Source organism: Micromys minutus, assembly GCF_963924665.1.
Source record: "Micromys minutus genome assembly, chromosome: 1".
In the NCBI taxonomy this organism is placed as follows: Eukaryota; Metazoa; Chordata; class Mammalia; order Rodentia; family Muridae; genus Micromys; species Micromys minutus.
Genome location: NC_137969.1, coordinates 170,703,338 through 170,717,788, shown reverse-complemented (window position 1 = coordinate 170,717,788; position 14,451 = coordinate 170,703,338). Strand labels below are relative to the sequence as shown.

The window sequence follows — 14,451 nt, the reverse complement described above, 5'->3', positions numbered from 1 at the left end:
TATTAGGTTCTTATACCTCTATCTCCCTTCCAAGTCTTATTCTACCCTGATCCCTTTCACCACTCCCTCCCCCTACCAGGTAAAAGAGGGAGGTGAGAGGGCAAAGAGGGTGTAGATCTCTATAGGCTACTTCCTGCTTGTTAGAAATGCTGAGTTTCTTGGGGCCATCCAATCCTGGTTGTCAGGATATCTCGTTTCCTCCTTCTCTTTGCTCAGGGACATTTGACAAACCATAACAAAGGCAATGGGGAGCAGAAGCCACCACAGGCCCACTAGGGACTTCATACCCTTCTTCAGAGTCCCCAGAATTAAATTCTCTGCAGCTGGCGAAGACCACAGCACTGATAGTACATGCGGCAAATCAATCACCTCCTGTGAAGCAGCCTCTCGTAAATGGTTTTTAAAAGAAAACAAAATTCTCACTACAAAGCTGCATTTTTTTTTTTTTTTTTTTTGAGATTTGAGAATGAATATTTCTTGAAGGGCTAGCTTTATTCAGCAGCAGAAAGACAAGCATCGAAATTAAGGCTCTATGACAGGGTAAGACAAGTAAGTAGGACTTTCAAGGTAACTCATTGTGTGGGTAGATATTTATGGGGATGATTTTTTTTTTTTTTTCTAAAAAAAAAAATACTTTGAGAATAAAATAAAAGCTTGGAGCCAAGTATAACTGCTCATGCCCTTGTCATCCCAGCAAGGGGAGGCGGAGGCAGGAAAGCCTGGGCGGGGTTAATAAATGAGCCCAGCTCAAAAAGCCCACCAAACTTTTCCCTCCTGCCCTCCCACCTCCCCAACCAAACAAATCCCAAAAGAATAAACCCTTGAAGGCCAGACTTGGAATGTCAGTTTTGCAACACTGAGTTTCTCTACAAAGCTGTTCTGTGTCAGTCTCCTAGTGCTGGTATGGCAGGCATGGGCCACCACATGAGCTTAGGTGTCAGTTCTGCTGTATGGACCTTTATCCAGCATAGATGTTCCTTTGGCTCCCCCCCCCGGCCCCCCCGTGTAGCTCTTTTATCCTAAAGATATGGACTATTGTCAAATCAAAGATGAACTTCAAATTGGAATCATAATTTGAATGCTGACTTGTGAATGTCAGCAATTGGGACTTATCCTGAAAACTTGTTATGATTAAGTGGATCAGGACCTTCTTAAAAACTAGCACAGCAGTACTCAACCTGTGGCTTAGAGTCCCCCTTTTGGGGGTTTGGATTATCAGGTATCATGCATTTCAGATACTTACGTTAGGGTTCATAACAATAGCAAAATTAGTCATGAAGTTACAACTAAGCAATTTTATGGTTCAGGGTCATCACACATGGGGAACTGTATTAAGAGGGTCAGCAGCACTAAGGAGACTGAGGGCCACTGAAATAGCATTTACTAAACATAGCTCAACTGCACCAAAGCTAGGGAGACACAAAAAATATAATCTACAGTCTACTAAACCTGGGGACAGGAAGCCTGGACACTCCAAGGAAATACCGTACCTATTATTAAAAAGCCATACACACAGCTGTGACACCTAATTTATGGGGGGTGATTTTTCTTTTTGGTTAGGTATGCCATGAATTTGTACCGGCTGAAAGAGTTTTATACCTCGGCTATAGAGATAAGTTTAGCTAACATGCCAAAATGTACAAAGTCAGTAACTGCTGAAAACGATGCAAGACATTCCACGAACAGATTTGAATCAGTTTATTTTTTTCAGGAAGATAAAAATCTGACTAGGGCTATTAATATTCAGTACGACAAACAGTAAACACGGAACTAAAAATAAATAAATAGAGTGCAAAACCACAAGGGATCGAGTAGGGAAACCAAGAGTTATGGGGTAGATGGTCGCTCCTGTTCACAGGTTGAGTGAGCAAATAGCATTCTGGTTCCTGGAGACTCTGCCTAGAGCAGCCAAAGAGCAAATAAAATGTACATTCAGAAGCCTATGTACAGTTCCCTGAGCATTTTCAGTGACTATAATAGAGACCTGGTCTCCGGCAGCAAGACGCCTAACTGCACACCCGATCCGCATGGGGCGGATCCCTAGGGCAGGCCTCACGCCCCCATCCTATCACTAGCGTCTGCAATAGCGGTCGGTAGCTGACACCACGCCAGACTTCACAGTCCCTTTAATAATGACGCTAAAGGGGATTTTAATCACGATGAAGACTGCACCCGTCTGAGGGCCTGCCCATCCTCTCCCACCTTCCTTCCCCGCGGTCACCCGGGGACAGAGGCGAGACCGTGCTGGGTCGAGTCAGGACGCCGCCAGCTGAAGGCCAGGAAGGCGCCAACCAGACCCCAGAGGGACCAGGAAGGAACAGAGCCCACAAGATGGCGTCGAGCCCGCGCCAGGGCGGGGCGAGCCACGCCTCCCACAATGCTTTGCGACTCCCTTTTTCCGGCTGTGGGCAGAGCAGTCGTCGGAGACTGCGGCCGGAAGCGAGCTGACAGGCTCCCTGCGAGCGCCGCCTGCATTTCCGGGGACTTGAGCCTAGCTCTTGAGTTTTCCCTGTAGGCGGCGCGGGAGGGAAAAGTTTGCAGGGCCGCGCTGGGAAGATCACCTCCTCTTCCCAATGTGAGCAGTTTCCCGAACGCTCTTTAGAAGGTTGCCCAGAGAGGTGGTGGACGGGAACATGAGGCAGCGTCTTCTCTTCCTGACCACTTTGGTGCCTTTCGTCCTGGCACCCCGACCTCCGGAGGAACTAGCTTCTGGCTCCCACCCGCGACTTGGTAAGAGCTCGGGGAGCAAAGCCTGGGGAGCAAACTGACTTACCTGGCCTCAGAGTGCTTGGAGGGACGCGCCGGGGCGCTGGGGGCGGGAGTTTGGGCTGCAGTGGTGCCTCCCGAAGTTTTCAGTGTGGGCAGGGGGGTGTGGCACTCGCTGTCTAGCGAGAGAAAAGAGATGGGCTTGTCTCTCGGTGAGATTGGAAATCTTGGAGGGGTCTCCCTTAGGGACCGAGGGTCTGGGAGGGGCAAGTTCTCCTAGGTTTATTTCTGGAATGTTTAGAAAAGAGGGGTTGACACGTGGATGGTTCGTTTGTGGAGTGTGAGAGATGGTCGGAGTCCTTTGCTTGCTAACAAGTGAATCCAAGGTGTTAGGTGTTTGTGCCAAAAGCAAGACCCTGGAAGAAAGGACGGGCCCAAAGTTCAACACCACTTGTTGGCACTCAAAGGCTAACTTGAATTTATGTAGGAGGTACTTAATGCGGCACTTGATTGGAAGGTGGAGACTGACGTAGTTTCGTTTGCATTTTCGACTGGATTTGGAATCTTGTACTGGATTTCGAGATTATCCTCAGCACTGTCTTGTTGGAGAGGTGCTTGACTGAGAGAGCGAGGCCCAAACTTCCAAGCCAACTCTTGAATTGGCTTGACACTATGAATGCTTTCCTTGCAATTTTTAACAGATCACCAGTGCTAACTCGTTTAAATAGCTTAGAAACTATAGGGTTTCTACTTGATTTTTTTTTTTTTTTTTTTTTAGAGAGATTGGATTATAAGGAAAGGCATGCATTAGAAATTTTGAATTGAAATTGGCGATAGGCAATTTGCCCGGTTATCTTAGGATTCTATAGCTTGTAAAAGTGGCTGTCTAAGACATTTCAGTTAATCAGTAACAAAATGTGAAACAGTTTTGATGATAGGGAGCTTACTAAGTATATTAGGATCTTTTAGTTTGCAAATGTTGCCTTCTTGCATTTCAGTTAATCAATAACAAAGTGAAACAGTATTCCCCATTGTGTGCTGTTTGGATCATGTCATTATAGTATTTTATTTTTCAGATAGAAACCCTGTGGGTTTGTTTTTTTTTTTTTTAATGTCTGTTTTGAGACCGGGTCTCACTATGTATCTCTACATAGTGGTGCATGTATAGTATGGCCTGGAACTCCCTATGTGGACCAGGCTGGTTTCAAACTCACAGAGATCTGTCTGCCTCTGCCTCCCAAGAGCTGGATTAAAGACCTTGCACCATCACTCCCCGTCTTGTGTTAGTTTTTTTACCTCGTATTTTCATCTTATTTACTGAACAGAGGTTGGAGTCGACTGGAGCAGACATTGAATGTGTTTTATGTTCGTACACAGATAGCTTCCTTGTGTGTGTTTGCATTTTAAAGTGGATTATGAATGTGATACATTTAAAGATCGGCAAAGGAAAGTGCTGGAAACCTAAGTTGATACAAATTGAATATAAAAAAACCTCAGGATAAAAAAAAAAACAGCAAAGCATAAGATACACTGTAAAAATGCTGTTCTGTCACTTCAGTCATTCAGTGCTTCACTGTAAGGATGTTGTTAAGAATAAACTTGCATTTGTGACAGTAAAGTGATTTTTTTTTTCAATCATTCTGACACAACTTATTACCATTTTCCTCTCCATGAGTAGAAAGAAAAGCATGAAATCCAGGAACTCAAACCAGTGTATAGGAAAACTACATTATTCCTAGGTTGAGTCTCAGCAATGTATGCAAAGCATAGGAATTTAAAAAATTTTTATTTATTTTTTAAAGACAGAGTCTTAACTCGATAGGTCTGGCTGTTCTGAAACTTGCTATGCAGTTTGAACTCTTTGATCTGCCTTTGCCTCCAGAATGTGTGGATAGATCGCTTTCTGTCTTTTTTAAATTTTAGTAGCAAAGTGTAGCACATTCTGTGTCAGAAAACAAAAACCAAACCCACAGGTATAATCTCTTGATCTAAGATTTGAAGAACTCATATTGGGGCTGCCAGGAATTAAGCCTGGCATTAAAGATACAAAGATGAAATAATACTGATCTTTGAAGGTTTATGACTTAGTGGAAAGAGACTCATTCAGAAACCTAAATAAATACTGTTGTATGTATGTTAACCTTAAGGTAAATTTCAAAATGTTTCAGATACAAATACTGTGACCTATTTTCTTCCCCTTCTACCCACCACATCCTCTTTTATTAAAAGTAACACAAAGAAAGACAGTTTTGAAATCAAAGTGAGACTTATACACCCCAGCTGCAGCTTCACTATGATATCATGACTAAGCTCATGTGACTCATAACTTTCCTGAATTATGCAATTCATAACAGTTCCTGAAGTCATTTTTGGTGATCCACAGAATACCCTAAAAGCCAAGTTTCTATTTATTCTGTACTTTTTGCCCTTTCGAAAATTATATACCTAATCAATCTTTAGTACATTTATAGCCTAAGTATAGTACCAAGTAAGTTCATGAAAACCAAAGCCCAAACCACAAAAACCTGCGGGTTCTTAAACTATCTGTTGTTCTTGAATGACCAAGTCTAGTAGTAGGGTTGGGTAAAGCAACAAACAATATCGTGAACTGCCAAAATACAGGAGTCCTTCAGAAGTCCACAAGGCCTGTTCATCACTTGATGCTCATGACAACTCACTGAACTCTTCTGAGACCGATGTTTTCCTACCCAGTTAGAAAGACCTGGTGATGCTGTGCAGCGCTTGTCTAGCATTTACTCGCAAGGCTCTGAGTTGGAGCCCCATTTCACAGCTCATTATCAGTACTGTTACTCTCAGGATTTAGGGGCTTAGCCTCTTCGTACTAAAGTTGCCTTTTATAAGCTGCAATCCTATAAAATCCGGACACTTCACACAAACGGCTCCAAGGGAAGTTTAAGGTGACTTTGTTCTGCATCAGTAGTCAGAGATGAACTGTTTCTCTGATACAAGGAAGAATGGAGAGCTGTGATGGGGGAAATTGGAGGAGTCCTAGAATGTTATGTGTGAAAGTCCTCCACATCTGAGAGTGATTGATTGTGATTCTTCACCTTTTTTTTGTTGTTGTGGAAAATAGCACCTGTGTACAAGTGGAAGTGTAATTGAAGAGAGGAAATCGGTTGGTAGGGGAGAAACAAGGCAGTCCTCACTGTGGTGAGAAGTGGAAGAAGCTTTCTACTTTGCCTTTTTGCCTTAACATCAGCTAAGAGAGCGGGCATATCTTCCCCAACTTCCTCTTTGTCTGTGTCTCAAAAACAAGAATTATAGACTCTGAAGAGTCTCGGCCATTACTCCGACTTCACTTGCTCTTTGTGTAGAGGAACATGGCTAAATATGCATCTCTGATCTTGCCTTGTTCTCTGAAGCCCCATTTTATCCAGCTGATGATCACACCTCCATGTTCAAAAGCACATTAGTGTAGTGTGTCCAAAAGTGTTTGTCACTTATTTTTTGGTTAGAAGAGTGAGCACAAACTGGAAGTTGTGGTTGGGGGCTGACTCATTCTTAATCCCAGGTGGAGGCAGCTGAATCTCTGAGTTCCAGGTCAGCCTGGTCTACAGAGTGAATTTTAGACAGCCAGGGTCACACAGAGAAACCCTATCTCAACCCCCATCGGTTCCCCCTAGAAAAGAGTGAGCATGAAACCAGTGTTGAAGTTGGATTAGGGAGGGGGCTGGGGATCATTGACCCCCATTGTCTTGCTTGAGTTTGCACCAGTGAACTGCAGAGCCTCATGGCCCTGGCTTTCTTCAGGGGCTCACCTGGACTCGTAGACTCGTTTAGGAGCAAGCTGTTGGTTAGGGAACTTGCTAGTCTTGACCTAGATTAGTTTCAGCTTCGGTGAGCACTCACCATATACAGAATTAGTTGAAACAGCTGACTGGTGTAAACCCATAAAGTCACAGTTTTAGTTGTGAGGTTTCAGTTCCCAGGCCCAGTAGAGAGCATTGCTTTCCTTCTTTCATGGCTCCCTTGCACAAGCTGACTGGCCAGACTGCATCCCTCTGTGTATCTTCAGCACGGACACAGTAGTCAGTAGCCCAATCCAGGCTTTGTTTTTTTTTCCATTTCTGTTGTTGTTGGGACAAAGGTTATCACTTTGTAGCCCAGGCTGGCACGTGCCGGGGGCTTGCATTTACACTTAGAGACTATAATCTAGGGAAATGTAATTCTTACAAAAAAACAAAATGAAATAAAAGGTCCATAGATACTTTTAGACCCTTCTTTCTAATACTTTATTTATACTTTCCCCACATACATGAATATATGATATGTAACTATACTTGTACATACATATTCCTAGATACACACAAATTTAGACTTTTTTTTTAAGATTTATTTATTTATTATATTTGAGTACACTGTAGCTGTCTTCAGACACACCAGAAAAGGACATCAGATCTCATTTTGGGTGGTTGTGAGCTACCATATGGTTGCTGGGATTTGAACTCAGGACGTCTGGAAGACCATTCAGTACTCTTAACCACTGAGCCATCTCTCCAGCCCATAATTTTAAAATTTTAAAAATTAGGTGTAGCTTAAAAATGCTGTGAGTTTGATGGGAGAAATTTGATTATACTTGAGAAGAATTCACTAAATTCAATGGCTGTGAAAACTTGCTGAGAGATAGCAATTCATGTGTAAGAGGAGGGTGAGGTGGAAAGTTTATCAAGTCTCCTATGGACATCACCACATCCACACCAGGAGAACCAGTTTGTGGTTTAATGGTCCAACTTTCTCTTCTTCCTTGAGAAATGTATAAGGAACAAACTATAATCGTTGTCTGGCTTATCAGCAGAGAGAGAGTGAGAGCACGCACATATGTGCAAGCATATGTATATACATACATACATGCATGCATGCATACATACATATGGATGTCTACATAGGTAGCCAAGCCAGAATCCCAGGAGTCTTTTAGTGGTACTTTGTTCGTTCAGCAGCAATTTACCTACTGATTTCCCAGATTCCAGTCTTGTTTCTTTTTTTTTCTTTTTTTTTTTAAAAAAAAGATTTATTTATTATATTTTATTACACTGAAGCTGTCTTCAGACACACCAGAAGAGGGCATCAGATCCCATTACAGATGGTTGTGAACCACCATGTGGTTGCTGCGATTTGAACTCAGGACCTTAGGAAAAGCAATCGGTGCTCTTAACCACTGAGCCGTTCCTCCAGCCCCCAATCTTGTTTCTTACACGCTGAAGTTCACTGGGATTTTTACTTACTAGTACCTTTACCCAAAGTCCTTAATATTTCATTCCATGTTCATCAACTGACCTTTATCTGCCTCTCCAAGAGTCTCATAAATATTTTGTTTGGTTTTGTTTGAGACATTCTCAGTATGTAGTCGTGGCTATGCTCACAGAGCTCTGCTTGCCTCTGTGGTTTGAGTGCTAGAATTAAAGGCTTGTGCCACCATAGCTGGCTGGCTTCATGGCCTCATACATATTCTTGCTGTGATGTTTACAGTACAGTTTAGCTGAGGTGCCTTTTCACATCTACTGCAATATGTGATATGCCTTCTCTTGGATGTTACCTCATCTTTTTTACAAAAACATTTTTACTTTCTCTGTGTTTTGCCTGTATATGTCTGTGCCATGTACATGTATCAAAGGATCCTGTAGAACTGGAGTTACAGTCAGTTATAAGCAACCATGTGGGTTTTGGGAATCAAACCTAGGTCCTCTGCGGGCATCAGAGCTCATTACAGATGGCTGGTGAGCTACCATGTGGTTGTTGGGATTTGAATTCAGGACCTCTGGAAAAGCAAACAGTTAGTGCTCTTAACCAGTGAGCCATCTCTCCAACCCCAGAGGTTCTTAATATAGTTGAGTAAATGAGTCCTAGTTTGAAAAGAGCAAAAATGTGTAGAATATTTATTCAGGAAAGTTGAGGGAAAGGTAGGAGGATGGAGAAAATAGAAAAGCAGTAACTGAATACCACTAGGTAGTGCCAGGTGGGGAACTATAGTTACAGCACTTGGTGGAGAAGATCAGGGCAGTAAGGACTTAGAGAACATTCTCCAGAGTGCTGGGAGTAAGGAGTACATCTCCATGTCAGACACCAGTTTCCATTTAGCTATATTTTCATTGAGAGCTTTGGGTAGGAATGAGAGACAAGTTCTGTTGCAGAGTTTGTAGGAGAATGTGACCACCAAGGGTTAAAGTTATGGAAGTGAGCATAGTGAGAAGTTGAGGATCTGAGGGGCACTGCTAAGAAGACAGACAGTATTAGGAGCAGTAGGTGGCTCCAGTTTGCCTCCCAAGAGGGAGCTGTTTTTTATTGAGTTGTTTGTAATGGCTCTAGGACATCTAATTTGTAATATCTAGTTATTAGAAGAAGATAATTGCAATGGAAACACAGTAGCTATTTTAAAGCTATTTAAAATGTAGCAAGCTACATTTAAAAGGCTCATATTATAGACAATATATATCTTGTTTTTATTTTCCTTCTAGCCCCATTTTTAAATGGTGAGTAGTGTCCCCAGTCCTTTGGACGTTCCGCAGCTTATTTGTTTTCCAGCTTCCCTTACCTTGTTTCTGTTTGTTTTTAAAAGCATTGCAAGGCTGAATGAAAAGTGAGCGGAGTGAGCTGGATCTTAAACATGAGTGTTAGCTGTAAAAAGGAGCCAGGAGTCTACTATGCCTTACTATAAATTATGTAGAGTGCAAAAAGAACCCTATGTTGAGTGTCCCCACAGGTTTGCTTATGTATTAGCTGCTTGGTCTCTAGCAGGAAGCATTATTATTTTTAACAGTTTGCTTACTTTAGTTTAAGTGGTTTTCTCTTCCTCTTTTTTTCCCTCTTAATGGTATGGGGCAAGGGGGCCTTTGAGGGCAAGTGGTTCTCTTTCTCTCCTAGGGTGGCCCTGAACTCCAGCCATCCTCTTTTTAGCCTCAGCTTTCAGTGACTAAGATTACTGGTAGGAGCCCTCATGCTTTTTGACACTTTTGCTTACAACATGTCTTATCACACAGATTAGGAAATGACCAAAAAGGAGCCAAGTTTTATTAATCACAGCAAAAACAGCCCAAACTTGTCTAGTGGTTCACATGAGAACCACCTGGAAGGCAATATAAAATGCTGGACCCCACACTGAGGATTTCTGAATGTTTGTGTTTCTAACTAGCTCCCATCTGCTCATGCTGCTGGTGTAGGGGTGGGGGGCACACTCTGAGAAGCCCTGGTCCATGTCACTGTCAATGAAAATACAATATTGAAGTTAGGCCTTTAAGTCAGTAGGTGCGATTATGATCTTAAATGAAACTGAGTTCATGTACCAGCCTGTATCAAGGCAGTTGGCAGCTGAAGGATTGTATTAGCATCTCAGGATTGAGAATTCTTGGAGTTTGTGAACATGAGCCTGATGGGTCAAGCTTCCATGCTGGTGGTATTTTGTGGTAAAATACTATAATTTGAGCCAGGTGTGGTGGCCTTCCCTTGGGAGGTGGATTCAGGATCAGAAGTTCAAGGCCAGCCCGAGGCCTTGTGAAATAATGCCACAAGAAAAAGATGCTGTGATTAATAAAACTTGGCTCCTTTTTGGTCATTTCCTAATCTATGTGGTTAGACATGTTGTAAGCAAAAGTGTCAAGAAAAAGATACAGAGAGCTGTAAATGCAATGGGAAGAAATGCCATGTTTGTTTGGAATGCTAGGAAGTCAAAGACCAAAGAGTAGACAATCCCAGGAGGTGAGGCTATTTTCTCATGTGTTCCAAAGCATCATTGCAATACAGCTTGAGGATTTCAGTCTGGATGGAACTAAAAAACCCAGGGCTGTGTTGCACTAAGCTTTATTTTCTTTCATCCTTTGGTTCTTTGGCACACTAGTGGCATCAGGGTTGGTTTGTGATAGTAGACACATTACTTAGTTTTTTTCTGAGCCTGTTTGTCTTCATTTGGAGGAAAGTTACAGTCTTGGGATGCTCTGTGTAGATAGTGTAGTAGAGAAAGCTTGGGAATTGTTGAACACTTTGGTTGACCAAGGGGCAAGTTTTTTGAAAGTTTTGCTTTGGTGCCGCTAAGTTGTATGATGGCAGTATCAAATCATCATGCTGATCATGTGGAATCAGAACCTTGAATGAACATACTTTAACTTTCATCTGGGAGCAGCACGCCTTGCACGCTTACTTTCCTCAGGTTTACCTATTCTGCCGCAGTAAGGTGTTCTCTCTGACCTCCCTATAGAAACTACTCAGTACTTTTCTCCACAACACTATCCTCTATTCCTTCTCCATTTCCTCCTTCCTTCTCTTTCCCTTCCCTCCCTCCATTATGTCTCTTTATTCCCTTCTTCCTTGTGAGTGTATCACATTGGCTGGACTTTGCTACGTAGCCTCCACTCTCCTAAACACATGCCTTTGGCTTGCCTGGATTATAGGTGTGACCCAGGCCTGGCTTGGGATCCTTTTCTTGTACATATCTGTGTCTTATGATTCTTTATGTCTAAAATGAGTGTTAAGTTGGGAAAGGACTTAGTTCCATTGCTGTTGTGTTTCAGCTCCTGGACTTCATCTAGTGCCTGGCTCATAGCTGCAGGTGAATGAGTTGATGAACACATTGATTGGGAATATTTAGGTTGGTTCTTTTTCTAATTAAAAAAAATTATGTGTATAATTGCTATGCCTGCATGCATGTTTATGCTCCACTTGTGTGTTTGGTGTCCTTGGAGGTCAGAAGAGGGTGCCAGGTCCTAAGGAATTAGAGTTATGGGTGTGAGCCACCAAGTGGACACTGGGAGCTAACCCCTAGAAATCTATGAGAATACCAGTTACACTTAGCCTTTGAACACGCACACTGTCCCTCCGTCCCTCCCTCCTTTCATCTGTTCCCCACCCCCTCTTAGATACTCTGTATTTAAATTTGAGATGAACTGTCTCTTCAACCCTAAAAAAATATTTTAAGGCTGAGTGTGATAGCACAGGCAGGCCTGTAACCCTAGTACCCAGGAGGTGAGGTAGGATCAGGAGACTAAGGTCATGCTAGGCTATACATTTTTAATATTGGGTCTACCCTGGACTGCAGAAGACTCTGTCTCTATCTCTCTTAAAAGGTGTATGTAATGGCTCATATTTTTAGTCCCAGCACTTGGAGGACTGAGGCATGAGGATTGCTGAAAATTGGAGGCTAATTTTGGGCAACAATGAGTCTGTGTTTCAGAAACCCAAGTAAACAAACAAACAAAAATGCCCATAATCCCAGCACTTGGGAGGCTTGAGTTCCTGGAGCAAAATAGCTAGATAGTAAACTCCTGTGCCCCAAATAGAATTATTCTTAATTTTTGGTTGACATAAAATAATTGGACGTTTTGATATTTCTTTTAAGTTTTACTGTGTAGCAATAAGCACTGGTCTAGGCTGCTGCTGTTCTGATGAATTCCAGGTCCATTGGAATGCTTTGAATATTCTTGATTGTCGAGTGGAAAATATCAACTCACATATTTTAGGTAGCTATTTATTTTTATTTTATGTATATGAGTGCATGTATGTATTACATCAAATGTGTGCCTGCTGTGCCTGGAAGCCAGGAGAGGGTGTCAGATCCCCTCGAACTGGAGGGACATACTGTTGTGAGTCATTATATGGGTGCTGGGTATAGAACCTGGGTCCTCTGCAACAACAGTAAGCACTTGTAAGCACTGAATCATCTCTCCTGTCTCCTTATAGACTATTTTAAAAGAGACTAGAGTCTCCATATGTCCTCTAGAAAGTCTTTTAAAGTAAAAACTTTAAAAATTTTTTAAAGTTTTTATTTTGGAGGAGGCAGGGAGTCTGTTGGTTGAAGCAGGAGAGTTATGTACTTAGGACGTGTACTTAGTATAGTCGTCTAGTTTTATCTCGTGTGCTTTTTCTCAGCTGGGGGCAGTGCGTCTGTTTTCTTGTGTGGTGACTTGGTCTGGTAAAGCGGTTGGTATGGGTTTCCTTCTGAGGAATCAGTCAGTTCCCTAGGCCTGCACCTAGGGAGCAGGTGGGTGCTGATGTGTCTATTGGGGCAGTGGTGGCAGTAGTGCTGCTCCTAGCTCTGGGTTTGGAGGATGAGTCTTGCTGACAAGCCTAAACTGGTCTGGAACTCAGGTTTGGGTTTGGGACTTTGCACTGAAGCTTTATTTTCCTGGTTTTGGTTTCTAAGAAACCAAAGGCTGTTGATATATACATTCATCACTCTTTCTTACTAACTGTCTATGATAAGGGATTGATTTAGCTCAGTTTTTCAATGAAAATGCTGGGTCAGCTACTTTTGGACACCGTAAGCATGCACACTAAAAGTGTGTTTTATTTTAAAGTCTAAGTGTATATGGTAGTCTTTAGAGACACCAAATTGTGTCTTCAGTCCATTCTCTGAATGTTTAAGTATGTTCCCACAGCTAGCTTGTTTGCCATGATTCAGAGTGATTTCTACAGTGTAACTATTTTTGTATTCTTAAGTCTGTTACTCCTTGCCCCTCCCTTCTTCCGGGAGAAACTGGGTCATTTGTTCTACAGGAATCTAACTTTCTAGGTGTGGCTGATGCTTCCTTCACTAGTTATTTAACTTGGCAGCATCTGAACCTTTTATGCACCTAGAATCTGAACTTACATCTCCATTAAAGTTCAGGTTCGGATCTTTTGTAACAATATATGATTGTTGTGCTGGGCAATTCAGCACTTCACCTATTGTCTGGCTATTAGATTTAAGTGCTACTAACCTTTAAAATGATTTGTTTACTTACTTTTTATGTATATGAACATTTTCTCTCTCTCTCTCTCTCTCTCTCTCTCTCTCTCTGTGTGTGTGTGTGTGTGTGTGTGTGTGTGTGTGTGTTTTGTGCCAGTGGAAGTCAGAAGAGGGTGTCAGATTTCTTGGAACTAGATTTATGGTTGGTTGTGAACTGCCGTGTAGATGCTAGGAACTGAACCTAGGTCCACTTTCTCTGTAAGAACAAGTGTTTTAAGCGCTGATTGAGCTCTTCAGCCTCTGACAGCCTTTATTAAAGATCTGTTTACTTTTATTCTATGAGTGTTTTACCTGTATATATACCATGCACATGCCTGGTGCCCATGGAGGTCAGAGGAAGGCATTCCCCTCCTTGGAATTGCAGTTATAGATGATAGTGGGCTGCCATCTGAGAGCTGGGATCTAAACCCAGATCCTCTGGAAGAACAGAGAGTCTCTTCACTGCTGAGCTACCTCTTCAGCCTTTATAATCCCTCCTGTATATGTGTGTGTGTGTGGGGGGGGGGTGGAGGCAAGGAGGGAGAGAGAAGCTGTTTATGTGGGTGCCCACAGAGGCCAGAAGATGGCTTTAATCCCATGGAACTGGATTTAATAGGTATTTTTGAACTGTCTGATATGGGTGCTGGGATTTGAACTCAGGACCTCATGACTGAGCAGCACATGCTCTTAAATGACTGAGCTATTTATCCAGCCACTAATACTTTTTTACCTTTATTTCAGAGAAGCTTGATTCTTTGCTCTCAGACTACGATATCCTCCCTTTATCTAATATCCAGCAGCACTCCATAAGGAAGAGGGATCTACAGTCTGCGACACACTTAGAAACACTACTAACTTTTTCAGCTCTGAAAAGGTAATTAGAATTATACATAGAATAATATGGAACAATGTGGGGGTGGGTTTTGTTTTGGCAAAAGCAGTAAAAAAGGGTATTTACAGAAATCTTAAATTAACTTCTTAAAGATTTGTACTTGATGTAATAACATGTTATGTGAGATTGTAACATTGTA

At 42.3% G+C, this 14,451-nt stretch overlaps 1 protein-coding gene across 1 annotated transcript in view; it reads left to right on the top strand.

Moving 5' to 3' along the window:
- Positions 1-2,515: 2,515 nt before the first annotated feature.
- The window catches only part of ADAM17 (ADAM metallopeptidase domain 17), a 46,921-nt gene continuing 34,985 nt past the window's right edge, over positions 2,516-14,451 (top strand). The window contains exons 1-2 of the mRNA XM_080916946.1: positions 2,516-2,730; positions 14,162-14,294. Coding sequence (XP_080773072.1) covers positions 2,634-2,730; positions 14,162-14,294 — 230 coding nt within the window. The 5' untranslated portion in view covers positions 2,516-2,633. The remainder of the gene's footprint in view (positions 2,731-14,161; positions 14,295-14,451) is intronic.